This window comes from Benincasa hispida, chromosome 9 (assembly GCF_009727055.1).
Source record: "Benincasa hispida cultivar B227 chromosome 9, ASM972705v1, whole genome shotgun sequence".
NCBI classification, from domain to species: Eukaryota; Viridiplantae; Streptophyta; class Magnoliopsida; order Cucurbitales; family Cucurbitaceae; genus Benincasa; species Benincasa hispida.
The window spans coordinates 59,473,918-59,498,624 of NC_052357.1; the positions used below are offsets into that span (position 1 = coordinate 59,473,918).

Below are 24,707 nucleotides of genomic sequence, written 5' to 3' on the forward strand. Positions count from 1 at the left end.
GGAAAATAAATAAATTAAACTGAACTAAGAAAACAATAAAATGATCAAATATGAAGATTATCAAAGTCATCATTGAACACAATTGTGTTTGACTCTTAAAGTAATTAACACAATACCTAGATCTAAAGGTCTTTTATCGGGATTGAATCTTTTGCAAGCAATAATCTTTTGTTTCCCTTAATTATTAATTACTAATAACTTGAAACTAAATAATTAAGCAAAGCATTAAGACTCTTCAACAACAATCTCTATCGTTATGCGACTATTTTTTGTGTTTTCAAACGATAGTCTAGCATGCATGATCTAATTTAAATCCTATTTGCTAAAGCAAGATTTAAATCATGGAATTCTTTAAATATTGATCAAACATTCAAAAGTATTAAGAATAGTCGTGTTAGAAAGCGTAAATGCAATCTATCATTCAAGAAGTAAAGTGTTCAACATTACCTAAGTATTCACCTACCCCTAAAACTATGAAAAGTTTAGCCTAACATGGCTTCTATAGATAGAACCATATCAAGGATACCACAATATAGAAATTAATTAAAAAGTGGAAAAGGAAAAATAAAAATTTTGACTTCCAATCGTGTCTTAGGGATGGATTTAGCCCTTGAACGTTCTTCTTTGGTATCAAGAAAACTCCGACTGATCACAAAATTCTAGGTTAAATAGGCCAAAATTTCTAAAACTACAACGTTTTTTTTTTCCCTAAAATAATCGCCTGGTGTCGCTGTGCCAGCCTGCTGCTGTGACACCACCCTACTGCCGCGTCTAATGCCCTCTTTTGCCACAGCGAGCACCACGGCGGTGCTCATGTAGCGCCTAGGTTGCGCAACTCCACTTCGTGTAAAGCTTCGAGGCACTGTCCTGTTTTTTTTGGCACACCTTGATTTTTTTTCCTCTTTTCTTCTCTACTTGAGATATTATATTTCTAAATGTTTTATCTTTACTTAATATAATTATACAATTTAAAATTTAAAATCTGAATAAAATAAAAAAATAAAAATGTTGTTTTTATAATTTACATGGTTTGAATCATAGAGTCGGAAAAAAACCTTTAAAAACAAAATTTGGATTGTTGTCGAATATATATTTACTAAACTCAATGAATCTGAAAAACGTAAAATATAATATGGATTCTTTCCTAAACAAATCCTTATTTTTTTGAAACGGACATAATTGGATATTAACAATAGAAGAAGGGAGAAAAATAAATGAGTGAAACAAAAGTAGGTTAACATTCTGATTTATATACTCTCAAAATGAATACGATTTGAGATGTTAGTGGTGTGGGTGAATTGTGATTGGGAAAGACAATTTGGAAGGGGCCAACCACGTAATCTTGCTACAATATCAACTTTTGTAATTTGTACAAAGGAAAAGCAACAAAAGTCTATAGAACTGAATAGAAGATATAAAGTTGATTAGGAGATGTTTGTATAGTGCTTGTCAAACATCTTCCAATAATCAAACAGTACAGAAAGTTCTAAACAACTGTTTGACAACTTCATTTGCTAAAAAAGAGAGCACAAATAATTCGATCAAAACCGCGTGCTCTATGGGCAAATGACTTACAATAAGGTGCCAACGTCCATCATTATATAAAAATGCGAGTTTGCCACCTTATAATGATCATTTTTGCACACCTATGACTTTAATCTTATTATGAATATTATAATAAAAAATATATATATCCATTGCTTAGTACTTCATCATATATCACTATTAATGTTCATGTGTCTTATAGTAATTCATGCTTTGTGTTCATGTAAGTCCACATCTTACTTACCACTTTGTCTATAAATAGTGGTCTTTGGTGGATCTTAAAATCATATACCCATTGGTGAGAAATCCACACCAAATTCTACTAAATTTTCCATTGTCCAATTTTATAATTTTAGCTTTTATTTATTTATTATTATTATATAAAAATATTATTATATTATGTTTTTCCATATCCGTATTCCCGTTGTGCTCCTCAATTTCATAACATGTTATCAACACGAGCTCCTGTCATTTTCTCCACTAAAGGTAGGTCCTAAAGGTATGTAGGGTTTTCCTTCTCGTTATAATTAATAAATTAAATGTTATTTTGCATATTTAGTACATATTAAATTTCTAATATAAATATAATAGTTTGTGATAATGTTTCCATGACAAATCTTACAAAATTAGAATTCTCACCCTTTGACATTAATGGCAATAATTATTTGTCATAAGTGGTCGATGCCAAAATTCACCTGGATGCTATGAACTTAGGAAAAATAATTAAAGAAGGAAATACGACATCCAGTCAGGACAAAGCAAAAACTACGATTTTTCTTTGTCATCATCTCCACGAGGGATTGAAAATGGAGTATTTTACAATAAAGGATCCCTGTATATTGTGGAAAAAAATTGAAAGAGAGGTATGATATGAAGGATCTCTTATCAAAGAGAACCCATGAGCGGAAGCACGATTGATCCAAATTCATTTTGATAGAATTACAAGCATTCACATACATACAAACTAGTTATGCATTTCAGAAAAAATTACAATATGCTTTAGAAATTAAATACAAAAAGGCTGAGAGACTTACCTGAAGAACTCTTCTTCCACAAATCTCTCGCTTTCGTGAAGAACTTGGACCAGTACCCCTCGCTATAACTACGATCGTCTAGCAAATTGTCTGGTCACGAACAAACTTCTCCACGAACAAGTAAACTCTCAGACACCACCACTCAGTAACCTTGGTATGCTCAAAGTAAGAATCCAGGAGGTGTGTGCTCTGTTGGATTTGGTAAAGGTTTGGAGGAAACAACGATTGAACTCAATGACCAAGTAAGTGGGAGAGTATAGTGTCTATTGTATAGACTTTGTGCTTGATCGTTTAGTAAAATTTCAGCAAGTACATGATCGTTTAGGAAATCGGGTGTGATCGTTTACACGTTAGTGAAGCTCGCTGACCACATGATCGTTTAGTAAAAAGCTACTCGATCATTTAGAAAATGGCGCGTGTACACGATCGTTTAGACAAACACTTGAAGGCTATTTAGACAAACACTCATGAGCTAAACGATAAACTGTGTACTTAATGAAGCGATTCTTTACAAAATGAAAACATTTTCATTTTATCCTTCAATTATGAAAACTGAATCCAATCTCCCATTTTCATGCATGGTTAAAGGAGAAACCACCCACAATTATCTCATAATTGTTTTTAATTATAAATAAATATAATAACTAACTTATCATATTATATTTATAACCTATAGTTTTAATATCACATCATATATAACATTTAAACCATAGTCTTATTCTCATTTACTTGATATAAATCATATTTATATCATATTCCTTCAATTAATATATCTCATACATCATGTCAACTATATCATATATAATTGAACCAATTTAATCATATCATATATAATCAAACTCCCTCTTGTCAATTTAAACACTTCAAATTGACCCAAAAACTTATTCTCAACTTGAATCCATTGAGCTACCAAGGGGACCTTATGGACCTGTAGCTTGAAGCTCCAACGGTACATGAATAGCTGACTGAACTCTTTAGTCACGAGATCTATCATCCGTTAACTGTCGGACACTCCACTAAAGATCGACAACTNGCTCCAACGGTACATGAATAGCTGACTGAACTCTTTAGTCACGAGATCTATCATCCGTTAACTGTCGGACACTCCACTAAAGATCGACAACTACACTCTTCTCACTACAGATATATTTCTATGTCCATCGGATATAACTAGTCAACAGTACGATAATCCTTCATAGATGCTCGAAAGTATAGCTGGGCCAATTTACCGTTTTACCCCTATAGTTACATCTAACTTCTTAAGTACCACTGATCCCTTTAATGAACAATACATCATAGTCCTACTATGAGTGGACATCTCTTGGACCATAAAAAGGTGTGAGACGCCACATCGTTCAAGCCCGGGAATCAGTCCTTAAGGGAGTAATCTATATACTTACCCCTACTTCGGGGAATGAGTGAATTCCATCTTGTGTAGCTGAGTTCCCAACTCCCCAATCAGACGAATCTCCAAAGTGGTAGGTTTGAGTCGACAATTTGGCCATTTACACTCATGCAAATCAAAGGACCGCCCTCAAAGGCAGAAGTTTCCAACTCACTCAAGATTAAGGTCATGTTACCTATGGTCGTCCTAGTGAAGTGAAGTCTCTCTCATGAATGACGTTATATAACAAGACTATACACTTCGTGGTTCGGTCTTATACAAATTCCTTTGTATAGGATAACCCTGCTCTCATGTTTCCACATGAATCACTATAAGAAAAAGGAGTTCTCCCGACGCCTAAATAGAGTGTCGGGAGAGACGATCTCTCCCGAAGACGTAAATACCCGTCGGGAGTTCCCAACGCCGTAAAGAATTGTCGGGAGTTCCGATGCCGGTCTCAGGCCGTCGGGAGTTCCCGAGAACTCCCCATAGCTCTCCCGATGCCCATTTCTTCTTCCCCACTCCCCCATTTTTTCCCATTTTTCCAAAACCCTAACACCATCTCCCCCGCCCTCCTAAACTGGTGCCGCCAACGATTTTTCTTCCTCTCCTTCTCAAATTTTTCCCTCATTCTCCCATTTTCTTCATTATTCTTCACCATTCTCCCTCCCTCTTCTCATTTTCCCATCCTTTTACACCTTACCTCATATTTTCTCCATTTTTTCCATCCCAATTTTCTCCAATTTCTACCTTTATAATATAAAAAGTGTTTTTCCACCAACTCCTCTCCCTCCTTCTCCCATTTTCCTCCCTTTCCCCCCATTTTTCATCCATTTTTCCTCCGCCGCCGCTCCTCCCTTCGGTCAGCAGCTGCAATCAACTGCCTGTCGCCGCCGTCATCTCCTTGCCGATAATCTTCTCATTTTATTTTATCTTGTATATTTATTTAAATCATTATTTCACATTTTTTTGTGCAAATCATGCCCATTAAAATGTGTTTCAATATTGTATTCGCTTTTGTTAATTCTCTGAAATTATTGTACAAATCATGCCCATTAAAATGTGTTTCGATATTGTATTCGCTTTTGTTAATTCTTTGAAATTGTTGTACAAATCATGTCCATTAAAATCATGCCCATTAAAATCTTCTCTGAATTTTTTTTTTTTTTTTTTTTTACAAATCATGCCCATTAATATCTCGTCAATTTTGCAGAAGATATTTGTTTTACAATTCTCTAAAATTGTTGAGAGTAATTTTATAATGAACTTGTCGTATGATGTTGGTTATTTGGAGCCTAAGCATGCATGATTTAACATTTCGAAGTTGTTGAATAGATGAAAGGCCTATATTAATCTAGAAAATATAAAATAAATCTTTAAACCTCCAATTTGGTACTTAATAGGTCCCTAACACATTTAGTATTTTAAAAAAGTTCAAAGAATCTACTTAATAGGTCCCTAACACATTTAATATTTTGAAAGCTTGGAGACGTACTAAATAAAACATTTGAAAGTTGTTAAGACAATTTAAACGGTCTAAGGACCTATGTGTTTATTTTGCCTTAAAAAATGAAAATTATGGAACTCAATGCTTAATAATACTTTGTACTTTTTCCTCTAATCCAGGTTATTGTTTTGGATTATAAGTTGGTCAGAAAATATTTATTTTTAAGGACGAATAAAGAATGGATTAATAAGGAATAAGTTATCAGTAGAGTATAGGGAAGGAGTATCAAAGTTCTTAGATATGGCAATATTTCATGTTAATGATTCCAGACGAATAAGATGTCCATGCAAGAATTGTATGAATTCAATTTGGGAAAAGATAGATATTATGGAACGAAATCTATTACCATATGGAATATCTCCCTCACATTGTGAATGGGTATATCATGGAGAGCCACTAAACTTATCTAGAAGTCATACAAGTCATTCAATACAGAATGTTGAAGTAGATAGTATAGAGAGTAATGCTGTCGAAGAAAATGAGATTTTGAATCTTATAAACGATTTACAAGTTCCAATTGAAAACGAAAATGCAAATGAAGGAAGGATTGGGAATGAAATTTCCTTTAATGGTCAAGAAAGAGATACCACGAACTTATTCGAGGATTTAATGAATGAAGCACGTAATGAATTATACCCTGGGTGTTTGCAATTTTCGTCCTTGAACTTTTTAGTGAAGTTGATGCATATCAAAGTTCTAAACGGCTGGAGTAACAAATCGTTTGACATGTTGCTGGAATTGTTAAAAGCAGCGTTTCCAGCTGGCACCTCTATACCTACTTTTTTTTATGAAGCCAAGCGAAAATTGCGTGATTTAGGCCTAGATTATGAGTCTATTCATGCGTGCAAATATGATTGTGTATTGTATTGGAAAGAGTTTGCAGATTTGCAACAATGTCCCGTTTGTGGTGAGTCTCAGTACAAAGTTAATGATGGCAAGGGTAAAAAAATACTACATAAGGTATTACACTATTTTCCATTGATACCGAGATTAAAACAATTATTTACATCAAAAGAAGGCACTTTTGACATGAGATAACATAAAGATAAGCGAGTTGAAACGGAGAATGTATTGCGACATTCAGCTGATGCAGAGGGGTGGAAACATTTTGATTGTGAATTCCCTCATTTCGCTTTAGATCCTCGCAATGTTCGTTTGGGATTAGCTTCAGATGGCTTCAATCCGTTTGGAAATATGAGCGCTTCTTATAGCATATGGCCTGTGGTGATAATTCCTTATAATTTGTCCCCTTGGAAATGCATGAAGGAAACGAACTTGTTCATGTCTTTGCTCATACCTGGTCCAAAATCTCCTGGAAAGGAAATTGATGTTTACTTGTAACCATTGATTGAAGAGTTGAAAGAGTTATGGACAATTGGCGTGCAAACTTATGATTCTGTTGCTGGTGAGTTTTTTCAACTATATGCTACCTTATTATAGACGATTAATGACTTCCCTGCGTACGGTGACTTATCTGGGTGAAGTACAAAAGGTTATCAAGCATGTCCAATATGCAAAGAAGATAACTCGTCCTTCAGGATAAAAGGGAAAATATCATTTATGGGACATCAGAGAATCATAGTTGGCGTCGAAGTAGACAACATGATGGAAAAGTTGAATGTAGACCTCCACCAGTCGTAGTGAATGGAGAAGAGATATTACGACAAATAAATACGCTAAACTTTTCTGTGCTTAGCAAACATCCATCGAAGCAAGATAAAAAAAAAAAAGAGAATTCTAAACTGGACTAAAAAAAGTATTTTTTTCCAACTTCCATATTGGTCCAGACTATTGTTACGACATAAATTAGATGTAATGCATATTGAAAAAAACATATGCGAAAATTTGGTGGGCACATTGTTAAATATTATGAGCACACATGAGTGATGTGAGGTAATAAAATGGTTTATCACCTACACATTGTAGGTTAAAATCCAATTATAAGAGTTATACTTGGATAAACCACATAGACTTAGGGTTGTTTTATTAGCCGAAAAGAACCTAAGTATAAATATACCCAAATAGAATACTTCAGTAGTAGTTTAATAATTTCTATATGATAGAGTTATTAGAAAACTTCTATGAGAGATTAATAACATATACAATACGTTATTTTTAGCTCTCACGTCTCTAAATGTTCACAATTCAGATTTAAGCGATACTTTGTGTCACCCTGGGAGTGACCTCCATTCAAAAAGTATTTTTTAGCTTAAATCTAGATTTCGGTGAATAAGAGGGAGTTGTTCAAATATAAGTCTTTTATACGATATATAGATTTCAACTGTCACGTCTCCACATAGTTTACACCATGAGATTCATACGACGCTTCGTGTCACCCTGGGAATGACCTCCATTTGGAAAGTGTTTTGTATGAGTCAATATCAAGGTAAACGGAGGAAGTAGTTCATAGTAAGTGGGTGAGGATATGTGTCAATATATCCTACAGTCTCCTTAATTAGTCTAAACTGTAAGATTCCTATGTTGCGCCTGCTGGTTAGCTTTAAGCGGCCCTTTGCTAGTTGTTTAGCAACAGCTATCCCTACGGAGGGTTATAACATAGGATTCGGAACAACCCAGGCTTCAATAAAATCAAAAGGTTTTATAGTTTCGTCTTGGATATTGTCTTCTATTTCGGAGGCAAGTTCATACCATTTTATAGGATCTGAAAAATGGCGGGTCACACTTACAAGAATTACGAAGTTGTTAGTAAAGATCTTGACCAAAAACAATAACTAAACGACTATAGGAATAAGAGTTATTCTAGGGATAGTGTTTGGTCAAAATTGTTTGTTTCAGTGAAGGAGTATCTAACTGCCCCACGACAGCACATATTCTGACTCACTAAAGTGTCGTATAAATAATGGTTATGGGTACATTATTACTTTTTGCTAAAATTTGATCTTGGATTTAGTTACAATTTGCTAATTAGAATTTGTTTGAATTTTATCAGCATGTCGAATTCTAGAATACTCACTTCTGATTTATAACAGTAAAATCAAATCGACAAACAAATTACTAGCGGTTAGTTACACTAAAAGAGTTTTAACAGAGGATTTTCCTCCATCTCCCAACTCATCTGAAATTATGAATTATGTAGATGAGAATGCACAATTCGAAAAACAAAATAAATATGATTTACTTGTTATCAAAGCATGTTTAGTGGAAAACGATAAAATCTGGATAATTGATTCAGGTGCCGCTAGTGATATATGTACTATCTCATAGGAAACAAGTTACTGGAGACAGTTGACAGAAGGTGAAACAAACTTTAAGGTAGGAATCAGGGAGATTTTTTTAGCTAAAGCAGTGGGAGATATGAAGTTATTTATACGAGATAAGTACGTTTATTTGAAAAATGTATATTATATTCCTTCTATGAAAAAGAATTAATTTCTGTCTCTTTTTTGCTAGAACAAAATTATAAAGTTTATTTCGAAAATGGTGAAGTGTTCATCAAAATGGGAAATAAATAGATTTGCTCTACAAAATTAGAAAATAACTTGTACATGTTAAAATCAACTGAGGTAAAGCTGTTTTGAACATAGAGATGTTTAAAACTGCTGGGACTCATAAGAAAAGAAAGATTTCTCTAAATGCCTATCTTTGGCACTTAAGGTTGGTTCACATAAATCTCAACAGGATTGAGAGACTAGTTAAGAACGGTCTTTTAAACAAGTTGGAAGACAGTTCATTACCACCTTGTGAGTCTTGTCTCGATGGTAAAATGACAAAAAGATCTTTTTCTGGAAAAGGTCTTAGAGCCAAAGAAACCCTAGATCTGATTCATTCAGACCTTTGTGGGCCTCTAAATGTTAGAGCAAGAGAAGGGTATGAATATTTTATCAGTTTTATAGATGATTATTCCATGGATGGGCATGTTTACCTAATGCACCAAAAGTCTGAAACTTTTGAAAAGTTAAAAGAGTATAAGGCTGAGATTGAGAATCAATTAGGTAAAAAGATTAAAATACTTTGATCAGATTGAATTGATGAGTATATGGACACAGAATTTCAGAACTATTTGATAGAACATGGAATTCAGTCTCAACTCACAGCCCTGGCACACCTCAGCAGAACGATGTGGTAGTAAGGAGAAACAAAACCTTGTTGGAGATGGTTCATTCCATGATGAGTTATACTCAGTTACCAAATTCTTTTTGGGGACATGCAGTTGAGACTGCAGTGTATATTTTGAGCATAGTTCCTTCGAAAAGCATTTCTAAAACGCCTTACGAGCTCTAGATGGGACGTAAAGAAAATTTACGTCACTTTAGGATTTAGGGTTGTCCAACACATGTGTTGGTGCAAAATCCTAAAAAGCTGGAACACTGTTCAAAAGTATGCTTATTTATAGGTTACCCAAAAAACAAAAGGTGATCTCTTTTATGATCCTCAAGAAGATAAAATGTTTGTATCGACAATTTCAACCTTCCTAGATGAAGATTATATAAAGAACCATCAACCTTGCAGTAAGCTAGTAATAGAAGAAATATCCAGAGAAACGAAAAATGTATCAATAAGAGTTGTTGATAAGACTGATACTTCACATCCTTCTCAAGAGTTGAGAATGCCTCGTTGTAGTGGGAGGATTGTGAAGGAAATCGGAAGCGAGATTTCCATGAGCAGGGGAACAAGATTATTCCAAATTACAATCATGAATGAACAATGCATTTACAATCGACTTGAATACAAACGATTATACAATTCATACAGAGAAATTACAGCATGAATAATCTCAAAAGAACAGAGATCAAACTCTACGCATAATAGCAGAAGCGTCTCCATGCTCTAATGCGCACTCTGATCACTCGAACAATAGAAACCCAATAGAAACCATGAACGCTCTATCTACACGATCGCAACACTGCATGAACACATCACAAACACTTCGTGCTCATCTTCAAGGATCTCCTCATTCACGAACTCCTCCACAACATGAACGACCTCCACAGCACCACGAATAGCCTCTAGAAAACCTCGACGGTGTCGAGTTGAGTCTGACACCACCAACAAGGCTAACTTGGTATTCTCGATGTGAGAATCCAGAGGGTGGGCTCTGTTCGGACTTGGTATGAGGCAGACAAACGGAGGAAACAACGATCGCGTACACGACTGGGCAAGTGGGAGATGGCGGAGACCTATCGTATAGGTCGATGCCCAATCGTTTAGATAAAGCTATGCGATTGTCTAGCAAAAGCTATGCGATCGTTTAACTCTATCGTTTAGCTCGGTCTGTAGCCTACATACACTACACGATCGTTTATCTTAGGCCAGCGATCGTCTAGCAAAACTATGCGATCGTTTAGTAAATACTGCATGATCGTTTAACTCTACTCTGCACGATCGTTTAGCTCGCCCAACCGTCGTTTAGTAAATCCGAATTTACTTGACGACTTCGTGTGTTTCTTTTGAGCGAGAGAGAAAACTCAAAACTTTTTCAAACTTTTATAAAAAACTTCTTTTTAAAGTAGGAAAACCATTTTCCTTTTAAACTCACGATTACCATGATTCAATAACCACCTACTAACTTGGTTATTTAAAAGAAAAAGAATTAATTATCCAATGATTAATATTATTATAAATATATATGATAACCAACTTATCATACTATATTTATAACCTATAGTTTTAATATTTCATCTCATGAAACATATAAACCATAGTTCTTTTTCTATTCCATGGTACTTAATGTAAATCTCATTTACATTAATCTTCTATTAGATGTATCTCATACATCATAGCGATTATATCATATATAATCAAAATACCTCTTGTCGATTTGAACATTTCAAATCAACACCAAGATCCGATCCTCAACTGAATCTATTGTGTTACTAAGGGGACCTCATGAACCTGTAGCTTGAAGCTCCAACGGTATGTGAATAACTGACTAAACTCTTTAGTCATGAGATCCACCATCTGTTAACTGTCAGGTACTCCACTAAAGATTGACAACTGAACTCTTCTTACTACAAATATATTATGTGTCCATCTTAACCAATCAGCAGTGCGACAACCCTTCACATATCGCTCGTAAGTACAGTTGGGCCAATAACTGTTATGCCTCTGTAGTTACATTTGTCTCTTTAAGTACCACTGATCTCTCTAATGAACATCAGTCATAGTCCTACTATGACTGAGTCTTCTCTTCCAAAGAGAAGTTGTGGCCACTATGTTCAAGCCCTGGAATCAGCCCTTAAGGGAGCAATCTCCCTACTTATCCCTGCTTTAGGAAAGAAGTGAATTCCATCTTGTGGATTGAGTTCTCAGCTCCCAGATTAGACAAGTCCCCAAAAAGGTAGGCATGTTGAGTTGGCAATCTGACCATTCTCACCCATACTAATCAAAGGATTGCCCTCAAAGGAAGAAGTTCCCAAAACACTCTGGATTGAGGTCGTGTCATCTATGGTCGTTTAGGTGAGATGCAAGTCTCTAGTATCAACGGCGTTATATACAGAGTCTAGTCATCTCATGGTCTAGGTCTTATACAAACTCTTTGTATAGGACACTTCCGCTCCATGTCTCCACATGAATGGTCAGAATCTACCATCTGTAGTAGTTTACACCACTTGCAAACCTCTACAAAGTGGCCCATATCCGTAGTATCACCAAGATTAGGTATCCCACCTTAATCCTTATACTAAAGACCTATTTAGGTTATCACTTAAGGTATGATCTACTTGTATATCACATATACATGCCTAAGTTCACATAAATAACCAAAGAGCTTTGTTTATTGGATATGAGTAAATACCAGAATTAAATAATACTTATTTTATTCATTGAACAATGTGTATTTTTACAAAATAATGAGACTCCGGGAGAATTAGGACACCAATCCCAACAGATTGTGCAACAGCCTGATCGGTACATGAGTTTAACTGAAACTCAAGTTATCATACCAAATGATGGTTTAGAGGATCCATTGTCTTTTAATCAAGCAATGAACGATGTGGACAAAGATCAATGGATTAAAGCCATGGACCTTGAAATGGAATCTATGTATTTCAATTTTGTCTGGGATCTTGTAGATCAACCTGAAGAGGTAAAACCCATCGGTTGTAAATGGATCTACAAAAGAAAACGAGACCAAGCTAGTAAGGTACAGACCTACAAAGCTAGATTTGTGGCAAAAAGGGTTTACCCAAAGAGAGGGATTAGATTTTCAAGAAACCTTCTCTCTAGTTGCCATGATAAAGTTTATTAGAATACTCTTGTCCATAGCCACATTTTATGATTATGAAATATGGCAAATGGATGTCAAGACAACTTTTCTGAATGACTATCTTGAAGAAAGTATCTATATGTCTCAACTATAAGGGTTTTATACAGTAGGGTCAAGAGCAAAAAGTTTGCAAGCTTAATTGATCCATTTATGGATTAAAACAAGCTTCTAGATCCTAAAATATGAGATTTGACGCTGGGATCAAATCTTATGACTTTGAACAAAATGTTGACGAACCCTGTGTATACAAGAAAATCGTCAACAAAACTGTCGCTTTTCTAGTGTTGTATATTGATGATATTCTGCTCATTGAGAATGAGGTAGAATATCTAGCTGACGTTAAGAGATGACTAACTTCACAATTCCAAATGAAAGATTTAGGAGAAGCGCTGTATGTTCTTGGAATCCAAATAGTTCGGAATCGCAAGAACAGAACATTGGCTTTATCTCAAGTATCTTATATAGACAAGAAGTTGTCTAGGTATAAAATGAAAAATTCTAAGAAAGGATCTTTACCTTTCAGGCATGACATTCACTTGTCTAAGGAACAAAATCCTAAGACACCTCAAGAACTTGAGGAGATGAATCGAATTCCGTATGCATTTACAGTTGGGAGTTTGATGAATGCAATGCTGTGTACTCATCTCGATATATGCTATGCTGTAGGAATTGTCAGCAGATTTCAGTCTAATCCTGGTCATGACCATTAGACTGCTGTTCAAAACATTCTCAAATATCTTCGCAGAACGAGAGATTATATGCTCGTGTATGGCACTAAGGATCTGGTCCTTACTGGATACTGATTCTGACTTTTAGACCGATATTGATTTGAGGAAATCAACTTTGGGGTCAGTATTCACTCTTAACGAAGGAGCAGTTGTGTGGAGAAGCATAAAGCAGAGTTGTATTGCAGACTCCACAATGGAAGCCGAGTATGTAGCTGCAAGCGAAGCAACAAAAGAAGCAGTATGACTTAGAAAGTTATTGACAAATCTGGAAGTAGTTCCTAATATGCACCTGCCTATCACTCTCTATTGTGACAAAAGTGGAGCAGTTACAAACTCAAAGAAACCACGAAGCCATAAAAGGAGAAAGCATATTGAACGAAAGTACCATCTCATCAGGGAGATTGTATACATAGGAGACGTAATCGTCACCCAAATTGCTTCCCAAGACAACTTACCCGATCCATTTACAAAGGCCCTCTCGGCTAAAATGTTCGAGGGTCACCTAGTAGGACTAGGTCTACGAGTTTTGTATCACTAGGGCAAGTAGGAGAATTTGTGGGTATTGTAATGCTCTAGTTTATTGTATTTGTACATTTTATTCTCTCCATGTAAACTCAACATTGTATATATTTGTATATATTGATCAACTGGAGTTTTAGTCCAAGTGGAAGTATTGTTGGGTTTTATGTCTTAAAAACTCGCAGTTTGTAAAATAATAAACATTTTCTATAATCAATATACTTGTTATTGATTTCATAAATTGTATGGAAGTCTAAATCCAATAAACTAAGACCCATGACTATTGTATGAGTACTTGAACTTTATGTGAGACATAAAGATGGATCAGGTTCGAGTAAATATTCAAAATGATCTATGATAATATGAATAAGGTTGGATACCTTATTCTGCTAATACCATTGTGTTGGATCGATATGGCAACCCTAGAGGGGGAGTGAATAGAGTTTATTTAAACTTTTTTTTTTCTAAATTAACCCAATTAAACTAATTAATACACTTTTTATAAATAATAAGAAAAATTCAATTTATGCAACAAATAAGATGAACAAAAATGTGATAATTTAATTCTATCAAATTTTAGCAAATAAATAAGAACAAACTAAAACATACAATAAATTGCTTAAATTAATTACAAAAATAAAAAGGAAAGAGTTAGAGAAGAAGACACCGTAATTTTTATAGTGGTTCGGTTAAACTCGACCTACTCCATTCCTCAAGCGCCTCTTGGGAATTTGAATAAAATCTTTCCGACTCTTTCCATGGATTAGAGCCCAACCGTTACACCACAGCTTCTTTTACGGGTTCAAGAGCAAACTTGATCCTTTCCACCGTTTAGGATCAAACCGTTACAAATGTTGGAATTTTTGAAGAACACAATACAACTCTCACTAGAGTGGATTTATAAGTTTAAGCACTCAACAAATTTATCCTCACAATACAATAATACTCTTTCAAGAATAAGATGAAAAGAAAAAAATTGGGAGCTTAGAGAGAGTAACAATGAAAACTTTTGAGTTTTGGAAGATTATGAAATGTAAAATTTGTTAGTTTAAAATTTGGAGAGGAAGATAGTTTATATAAATATGGAAAATTTTTTAGAAAATTCATTTTCCTTTTAATTCATTTTCTTTTTAAATTCATTCTCTTTAAAGTCAATCCAAAAATAAAAACATACAATGTGTAAAAAACTAGCCGTTAGACATAAATATAAAATAATATTAAATTTATTTTCCTTTTAAATTTCTTTTAAATTTCAATTTTTTTTTAATTTTAAATCAATCCAAAAATCAAAAGTCCATCATATGTTAATCTCTTAATGATCCACCATTCAACCAATATGCTGCCACATGTCTATATGCAAATGGTCTCGTTATGTCATGTCATCAACCACGGTATTTTCTCTATAAACTTGTTTTGGTCATGTTGTCTTTGTTTTAGCTCTGATTTGAGTGATTCAAGAGGTATTGGAATCGTTGTTTCGAGCTCTACGCTATGGACATATTAAAACACTAGGATTTTCAGTAATTAAAAATTGAGTTTGTTATCATAAAAAAATTGATTAATTAATTAATTAAAATTAATTAATTTGAGATTAAGGGCCAAAAAGCCAACACATTGAATGCGGCCTACTTTGTAGTTGTTACAAAGAGTTGTAAAGTGCTACATACGATATGATCTTAATTCGTACATGTTATGACATGAGGAGTGGGGGCAATGAGTTTGCATAAGATCGAGACCAAGAAATAAGTCACTCTTACTTTATAATGCTGGATACTGTTTAAGACTGACTATTTCACCTAGATGACTTAGGTAACTCGATCTTAATCCTGAGCTAACTATGAACTCCTGTTTATTTGGAATTGCCCTTAGATTTACATAGTTGAGGGTTGACTCAACAATGTCGGCTCAATAAGACTCCCATTTCAGGGTAAGACCAAATATATAGCTGGGGACATAGGGTGCAAGGCGGAGTTCACACCTACCCAATTTAGGGATAGGAGAAAGGTTGTTCTCTCAAGTAATGAATCCAGGTACTGAACAAGGAGCCTCACCCTCTCACTGGGTTGATAAAGCTTGGTTTAGTGATTGAATCACAAACCAGTTGTTCATTAGTGGATCAATAGGGACTTGAGGAAAAAGACGTAATTTCGGGGGTAAAACAAATATTTGACCCAGCCTTATCCCGGGGGTCGATTTGCTGATTATGGTTAAATCATGTGGACATAATATATATTTATAGTGAGGGGAGTGCAATTATGGGCTTTAGTGGAGTGACCCATTAGTTAACAAATGGAGATTAATTTGGTTTAATGAGTGCCCATGATCTGTAAGTCCGCGAGGTCCCCCTACTAGCTTGTAACGGACTAGCTCTAGAATAACGTGTTAAGTTAATTTGAAACGTTCAAATTAAAATTAAGGGAATTAGTAATTATATGAGATATAATTACATGTTTAATTTGAGAATTAAACGGAATAGGAGAATTTATATATATTTAAATATGATTTAAATATATAAAGATGGATATATGTTAAAATTAATTTAATATTTAAGTTTTATTTAATAATTAATTTATGAAATTAATTAAAATTTTCATTTTTAAAATCAAAATAGATTTTATAAAATCAAATTTTTATTTTTGAGATAAAATTGAAAATTAGAAAATAAAACACTTAAATGGAAATTTTTTATCCATCTTTGAAGTAGCTCACACATAATGCTTCTTCTTGGCCTTGTCTTCTCCAAGCATGAGTTACAACTCATGCAAGTCTCTCCTTTGCATGTTGATCTGCAATATAATAAATAGATTGGAGTGAAAATCGGTAATGCAATCTATAGAGAATTTTAGAGAAAATTTGGGTTGAAGAAAGAGTTATTCAACAAGATTATGAACATTTCTCTTCATCCCTTAATTCAAGCTTGTTTTGAGTCCAACAACTTAGGGGTGGTCATTCAAACCGCAAAAACCAAACTGTTTCTAAAAATCGAATCGAACCGAATCGAAAACTCCGTGTAACTAAAAAATGCAGTTCGATCTGGTTTGAAGAAATTTTAAAACCGAATTAATTCGGTTCGGTTTGATTTCGTTTCACTTTCGAAAACCAAATTTGAAACCGAACCGAACCGTTTTTAATTAATATATTTATTTATTTATTGATATATTTAAAAAAAGAGTAGAACCGAATTTAAAACCGAACCGCTTTTAATTTAAAGAACAAAACCGAATTTAAAACCGAACCAAACCGAACTATTTTTTTAATTAAAAAAGAATATAACATGGATTTTTTAAAAATGCCAAAAACGAATTTGAAATCGAATCGAACCGTGCGGTTCGTTTCGCTTCGGTTTGAATCAATAAATCGGTTCGGTTCGGTTTGACCACGAAACCTAACTGAACTGAACCGTTTCCATCCCTATAACAACTCAATCTAGAGTACCGAGAGAATAGTGGGGAAGATCTTGAGGGGGTCTACAACAAGATTTGGAGATGATAGCAGCTAAAGAAGGAGTTTTGAAGAAGTTCTACAAGAGGTATGTCTTGAAACTCACTTGTTTTTCTGCAAGGGCATGCTCAATATTTTGCCAAAATTAGTGAATTTGAATGCTTAGATGAACATTGTGCTTCCGCTGTTGCTGATACAATCCTACAAATAGATGCATCCAATAGATGGTCACACGTATGCTTATTATCAAGTCAACATCTTGAATTTGCAAGATTACTTGCTCAAATAATTAAGTTAAGAGCATAGTTTCCTGATTATACAATTAAGACCATTCATCTTGGTAATGTTGGTGAATTTACATCCCAAGCTTTTGATAATTATTGTATGTCAATTGGGATGAGTGTTGAACATTCTGTAGCTCATGTTCATACACAAAATAGTTTAGCAGAATCATTTATAAAATGTTTGCAATTAATTGCAAGACCATTACTTATGAGAGCTAAGCTTCCTTCATTTTTATGAGGACATTCTATTTTGCATGCAGCGTCACTTGTACGCATTAGGCTAGTAACTTATCATAAGTACTCGCCATTACAATTAGCTTATGGTCATGAGCCAAATATCTCCCATATGAGAATTTTTGGATGTTCAGTATATGTTCCAATTGCTCCACCACAACGCACTAAGATGGTCCTCAAAGGAGGTTAGGAATATATGTTGGATATGATTCCCCATCAATTATTAAATATCTTGAGCCCCTGACAAGTGATGTATTTACTACATGATTTGCTGATTTTCATTTTAATGAGACAAATTTTCCAACGTTAGGGGAAGGAATTAAGAAGTCGTAAAAAAAAAAAATTACATGGAATGTATCGTTATTGTCTCATTTAAATCCCTGTCCAGATCAATGTGAACTTGAATTCATAAAATAATTCATTTGCAAAATATGGCAAATCAATTACCATGTGCATTTATAGATGCAAAGAAAGTAACTAAGCCACGTATACTAATTACAAATCCATCAAAATTTACAAAGATCACTAATGAGTCTGGAACACACCAAAATCCTCGAAAACAAAAAATAATTAATAGTGAAAAAGATTTGGTTGAGGATGTAAATACCCATAAAGAAATTCTTGACATGACTAGTGAGGAAGGTGAAATACCTAAAGATAATAATGAAATTTCAATAAACTATGTCATGATAGGAAAAAGATGGAATCAAACGAATTTAATTATTGACAACATTTTTGCATATAACCAAAACCTGTTGAAGAATGTCGACATAGAAAAGATTGGCTTCAGCGAAAAGAAGCAATCGAGACAGAATTAAATTCACTTTCAAAACGTCAAGTTTTTGTACCAGTAGTCTGAATACCAGAATGTGTTAAACTGGTGGGATACAAATGAGTATTTGTGAGGAAAAGAAATGAAAATAATGAGGTCATAAGATATAAAGCAAGACTAGTTACACGAGGTTTTTCACAAGGACCTGGTTTTTATTTTGAGGAGACGTATTCTCCGGTGATGGATGCAATTACATTAAGATATTTAATTGATTTGACTATGTATAAAAGTTTGGATATGCATCTTATGGATGTAGTCACAACATATTTATATGGATCTTTTGATAATGTTATATGAGAATCTTAGAAGGATTTAAGATACCTGAAACATATACATCAAATTCTTGAGAATGGTATTCAATAAAGTTACAAAGATCATTATATGGATTGGAACAATCAGTACAGATGTGGTACAATCGCCTGAGTGGATATTTATTGAAAGAAAGATATCAAATAATCCAATATGTCTGTGTGTTTTTATAAAGAAATCACAATTAGGATTTGCTATTATAACTGCATGTTGATGACTTGAATATAATTGGAACTTCTGAAGAGCTTTTAAAGGCAATAGATTATCTTAAGAAAGAATTTGAGATGAAAGATCTCAGAAAAATAAAATTTTGCCTTGGTTTGCAACTTAAGCATTTAGCAGATGGAATATTTATTCATCAGTCAACTTATACAGGAAAAATTTTGAAAAGATTTTATATGGACAAAGCACATCCATTAAATATTCCAATGGAAATATTCCAATGGAAGTCCGTCCATTGGATATAAAAAAAGATATATTTTGATCTCGAGAAGATAATGAAGAATTTCTTGGTCCTGAAGTATAATATCTCAGTGCAATTGATGCATTTATATATCTTATTAATAATACAAGACTAAATATTGCATTCTCAGTAAATTTATTAGCTAGATATGTTCTTCTCCTACAAAAAGACATTGGAACGGAATTAAGCATATACTTCGTTATCTTCGAGGAACAATCGATATGGGTTTATTTTATTCAAATAAATCAAATTTTTATCTAGTTGGTTATGCAAATTCTGGATATTTATCTGATCCACACAAAGCTAGATCTCAAACAGGTTATCTGTTCACATATGGAGGAACTGCTATATCATGGCGATCGGTGAAACAAACTATAATTGCCACTTCCTCAAATATGCTAAAATATTGTAATTCATGAAGCTAGTTGAGAATGTGTATGGCTAAGATCAATGACTCAATACATTCATGAAATGTGTGTCTTGTTTTCTAATAAAAATCTTCCAACAATATTATACGAAGACAACACAGCTTGCATAGCCAAAATCAAATGAGAATATATTAAAGGAGATAAAACAACACATATTTCACCGAAGCTTTTCTACACTCATGATCTTGAAGAAAATGGCAACATCACTGTACAACAAATTTGTTCGAAGAATAACCTGACAGGCTTATTTATAAAGGCATTACCAACCACAACTTTTGAAAAATTGGTGCACAGCATTAGTGGCGTGTCTTATATGAAATATGTACTTTTTTCCTTCACTTTACTTAGTGTTCCAAAGACCATGTGTCACTATTCATGTTGTCCATGTGCCTTGTAGTAATTCATGCTCGGTGTCTATGTAAGTCCACATCCTACTTGCCACTTTGCCTATAAACAGTGGTCATTGGTGTATCTTAAAATGATATACCTATTGGTGAGAAATCCACACCAAATTTCACTAAATTTTCCTATTGTCCAATTTTATAATTTTAGTTCTTTTTAATTTATTATATTATATTTTTCCATATCCATATTCCCGTTTGTACTCCTCAATTTCATAATAAATCAATATTTTTTTTAGCATTTGCTGGTGGTTTCCACACGTAGTTGAAAGTGTAATGTTTTGTAGGTCTCACCTCAAGGTAAAAGACACTTATTTGTGCAAGAATCATACTCCAGAAGGGAAGAATATGTCGAGTCCACGATACTAAATTTTTATCAGACACATTGACCTTTGCACTAATATATTCACATTTGTATGGATTTTTTTATTGACATGAAAGAGAATCTACATTGTAAAGAAGTCTATAGATACGAAAACAAAAATAAACAACAAAATGTCACTAATGTGATTATGATATAAATAATAAACATTTTAATTTGTTTAAAAATCGCAAATATTTATTTTATATATATATATATATATTCATAAATTTTCCAGAATCATCCATCAACAGACATCTCATCAATATTTTCATATGCATTTTCGTCCAACATCGATAGTGCCTCGAATCTATTACTATTTATCTTTATTAGGTCTCACAAACTTATCACCTTTTTCCTGCTCTTACTCTTTAGAACTCAAGGACACAATTGTTCCAACCTATAGAATAGATGATCAAGTATCGTCGTATTTTCCTACACTTACTCGAGACAAGCTCATGTCATAATTGGATCTCTTCTGCTCCTTAAGATAAGCTCATGATTTCTCATTGAGCTTCTTAAACTCATCATCTCTTCTGCTCTTGAAACATTCTCATGTACTCATCTCAAGATTCTTGATTTACCATTTATTGACTTCAAAGCTCGAACTTGAGTAACCTTGAACCATTCATATGCCACAATCTTTTAAACCACAGACAGTTTTCCAGAACATGATGAGAAGAGATGCAATGTAATACAAGCAGGCGCTTTCATGCCTACTACTCAAAGCAATTTCCACACCAATTATACACAAGACCCCACCTACCACATAACCAACCATGTAACATTCTAGATTCCCATCTCTACCAAAAAAAGATTTACCTAACTTCTTTAGTTTCTTCACTGTATTCCCTTCCGAAAATCAGCCCCCTATAAACAAACACCTCTTGCAGCATAACTAACACCATCCAGAATTCTCATGGCAGCAACTACAGGTCTTGTGTTTGCTATGCTTTTCATTGCTTTTGATATGCTGCTCCTTATGGAATCAGGCCAAATGGTAATCCTTCTTCTATTTGTTTTGTCTATTCACTTTCAATATTTTCAATGCTTCTCAACTTTGTGGCCTTATCATCTTTCAGGTTATCACGACTCAGGTGGATAACCCTCTTCCTCACGAGATAGGTAACAATGGGATTTGAGCACCTGCACTCACATTGTAATGTTAATGGTTCTTGCTTCGTGACCAAAATCTGAGCCTCTTGCAGATTGTGAGAAAGCTTGTGATGCAAGGTGCCGATTATCGTCGAGGCAGAAGATCTGCAAGAGGGCATGTGGAACCTGTTGTGCTCGCTGTCAATGCGTCCCACCGGGCACTTCAGGCAACTACGATGTTTGTCCCTGCTATGCTAATATGACCACACATGGAGGCAGGCACAAGTGTCCCTAGACATTCTTGCTGGTTCTATGATTGATGATGTAAGGTCTCAGAATCACAGATATCCAAAATAAAGATGTTAAAATCAATAGTCTTTTCTCTGAATGTAACAAATCAATGAGACAACTTTGATTCTAGAAGTATATCAACAAGAATGAATTCTGTAGATTTCACTATTTATAGAAGGTTGATGTTCTGAAATGTTCAAAAACTATGCAAGAGAGATGCAGGGGACTCAAATTCTATTCACCTTTTTCTTTGTTCTATTTGTCACAACAAGACCACACGGACAAATATACTGTGGGGGAAACAAAGCGAAATCAGTAACACAATAAATTCTGTCATGAAAAACAAATTGCAATCTTAGATCTCTAACATGTACTATCTTCACTCCAGCTTTTCCAGTTCCCCCATTCTTTCAATAATCGCCTGAGAATTTTTGAAGATGGAAAAAAAATTATTTAAACGTGAGATTGAATATTACCATTTAGGCCAAATAAAATTCATATAAATAAACTCTCATAATATGGCTTCATGCCTAAACATGGACGCATTAACAGTTCCATGACTATGCAAGATTGTGTTGACAAGTAATGACAGTCAGGTAAAGAGAAAACCATAATTACTAGGAATAAACAGGCAATACATTACCTTTTTGCTCGTTTCTTGGAGTTCTCCAGCAAGAATAAATTCATCAAGTATCAGATAGACCTTCATCAGATTCAGCATAAAAATGTAGATCAGCATGGTAGAAAATTCAACACAGTAATTACCATATTAACAAATCTCAAATGATGAATCTTTAAATTTACAACTTTCAACTAGAAGGGAAATAGAAATATAAACGTAAGTATCAACATCTCAAGGAAACAAGAAAATATGCAAAGAATTTGATTGCCGTTGTTGGACATAAGAAACTGAATGAGTTAGATGAACATTGCTAACAAAGAATTTGAGTTGGAGCCTTGGCATCAACTGATTGAGAACAAACACGGAGAACACTGTGAATCCATTGGGTAGTGGGAAAGATAAAATGTTCTCCAATTAAGAAACCGAGACAACCAATATAGCTATTTACTTAAGAAATTGAATAGATAAACAAACACCATATGCTATAATACAAGAAGTGAAAGGAGAGTCACAAGACCAGTATTTCAAAAGAGAAATAGAGAACCTTCATTGGTACACAATACTACAATAGAATGGAAGCAAAAGTGAAGAAGAAAGCAAATGACGATCAACAAACCTTGTGAAAATTAAAAACCAAATCGAGCTCACACACATTGCTGAAGAAATGATCCAGAATCTCCACAAACAAATGAATACACTCGAGGTAGGCCAACTCGTTGTCTGTTATATCCACACAAAGAGAGAAAAATAATCCTGCATATCGTCTGTAGATGACCTTGTGTGTTCGGAACTACAAACAGCAGTTGAGGTTGCAATAAGCTAGAGCTTACATAAGAACCAAATAAACACAATATGCAACACAAACAAATACTAAGATTCATGCCCAAAGGGAAACTAAAAAATGTCAGCTGAAACGAAACAAATCCCAACAAAGAACAGAGAAGAACGAATTCTCTATCAGAACACAAGTTTATTTACAAGGAGGACAACATAAACCCATTTCCTTAGCTAGTAAACATCACACTTTGGTTAGAAGAGGATCTTTCATTCAACTTCAACAGCATAAGATTAAAATATCATCACATACAGATAAACCTACAGAATTATAACAAAAAGTTCTCACCTCGACGAAATTAGTGAACTTGGGATCTCTATTAACAACCAATCGATGAACCTGGAATTCAATCAAAAGAAAAGACCGAGAACTTAAACTGGAAAGAGGAAATTGGAATCAGAGAATTAAGAAAGGAAATTCACGAGGGGATTAGAAATACCTCGTATTCGACCTTGTGCTTCTCGGATTCCTCAAGAGGAACATAATACTTAGCGAGACGGGTCTTGCCCTGCCTGTTTTGCAAAAGTATGAACCGGATCTGCAAAAATAGAATGTCAATGTCAAAACCCTTACAATCTTAGACTACGGGGAAGAAGGAAGATCATCAAAATGAGAAAGTGGAGAGACCATTGTTGAAAATGAGGAAGGAAGATCGACGAAAGCAGCTCGAATTGATTATCGGAAGCCGAATTCGGAGCACAAAGTTGCAAACGAATTGATGTTTTGAAAGTTCTGTACCAGTAGCTCGTAGGTTCAAAATTTCTCCTCTTCGGCTCCGTGAGAGGATCTCAGGAGCAAAGCAGCCAAAATAGTCTTCTTGTTTATTCTTCTTTTTAGACCAAATTTACATTTTCTCAATTGAATTTCTAACAATGTTTTCGCATTTCTATTTTATCATTAAAAAAATTTCATGAAGTTTAAAGAAAAAACAAAAAATAAATAAATTCCTGAAACATGAAAATAACTTAATAAGTAATAAAATGTCACTCAATTCTCACATAATAATAATAAGTCACATCTCCGATCCTGTCTTGTCCCGTAGACATTTCTAATCTTAGTCCTAACTAGATTTTCATCAACAAAGTTGGAAAAAATGATTGCTTTGAATGTACCATTTAAAGAAGTAAATTTGTGTTATCAATCCTCTTGAGATGCACTTGGATGGTACT

The 24,707-nt window shown here is 34.2% G+C and overlaps 2 protein-coding genes across 2 annotated transcripts; one reads left to right on the forward strand and one right to left on the reverse strand.

Annotated features, from left to right (window-relative positions):
* Positions 1-20,876: 20,876 nt before the first annotated feature.
* On the forward strand, positions 20,877-22,442 carry LOC120087258 (gibberellin-regulated protein 1-like). Its single transcript, XM_039044195.1, has 3 exons — positions 20,877-21,695; positions 21,778-21,820; positions 21,904-22,442. Exons 1-3 carry the CDS (start codon positions 21,615-21,617, stop codon positions 22,083-22,085), a joined length of 306 nt encoding a protein of 101 aa, XP_038900123.1. The 5' UTR covers positions 20,877-21,614; the 3' UTR covers positions 22,086-22,442.
* On the reverse strand, positions 22,219-24,393 carry LOC120087257 (AP-2 complex subunit sigma). Its single transcript, XM_039044194.1, has 6 exons — positions 24,166-24,393; positions 23,978-24,076; positions 23,827-23,877; positions 23,320-23,493; positions 22,725-22,784; positions 22,219-22,502 (listed from the first exon to the last, which is right to left on the reverse strand). The coding sequence occupies exons 1-6, from the start codon at positions 24,166-24,168 to the stop codon at positions 22,461-22,463; spliced, it is 429 nt and encodes a 142-aa protein (XP_038900122.1). The 5' UTR covers positions 24,169-24,393; the 3' UTR covers positions 22,219-22,460.
* Positions 24,394-24,707: the final 314 nt, after the last annotated feature.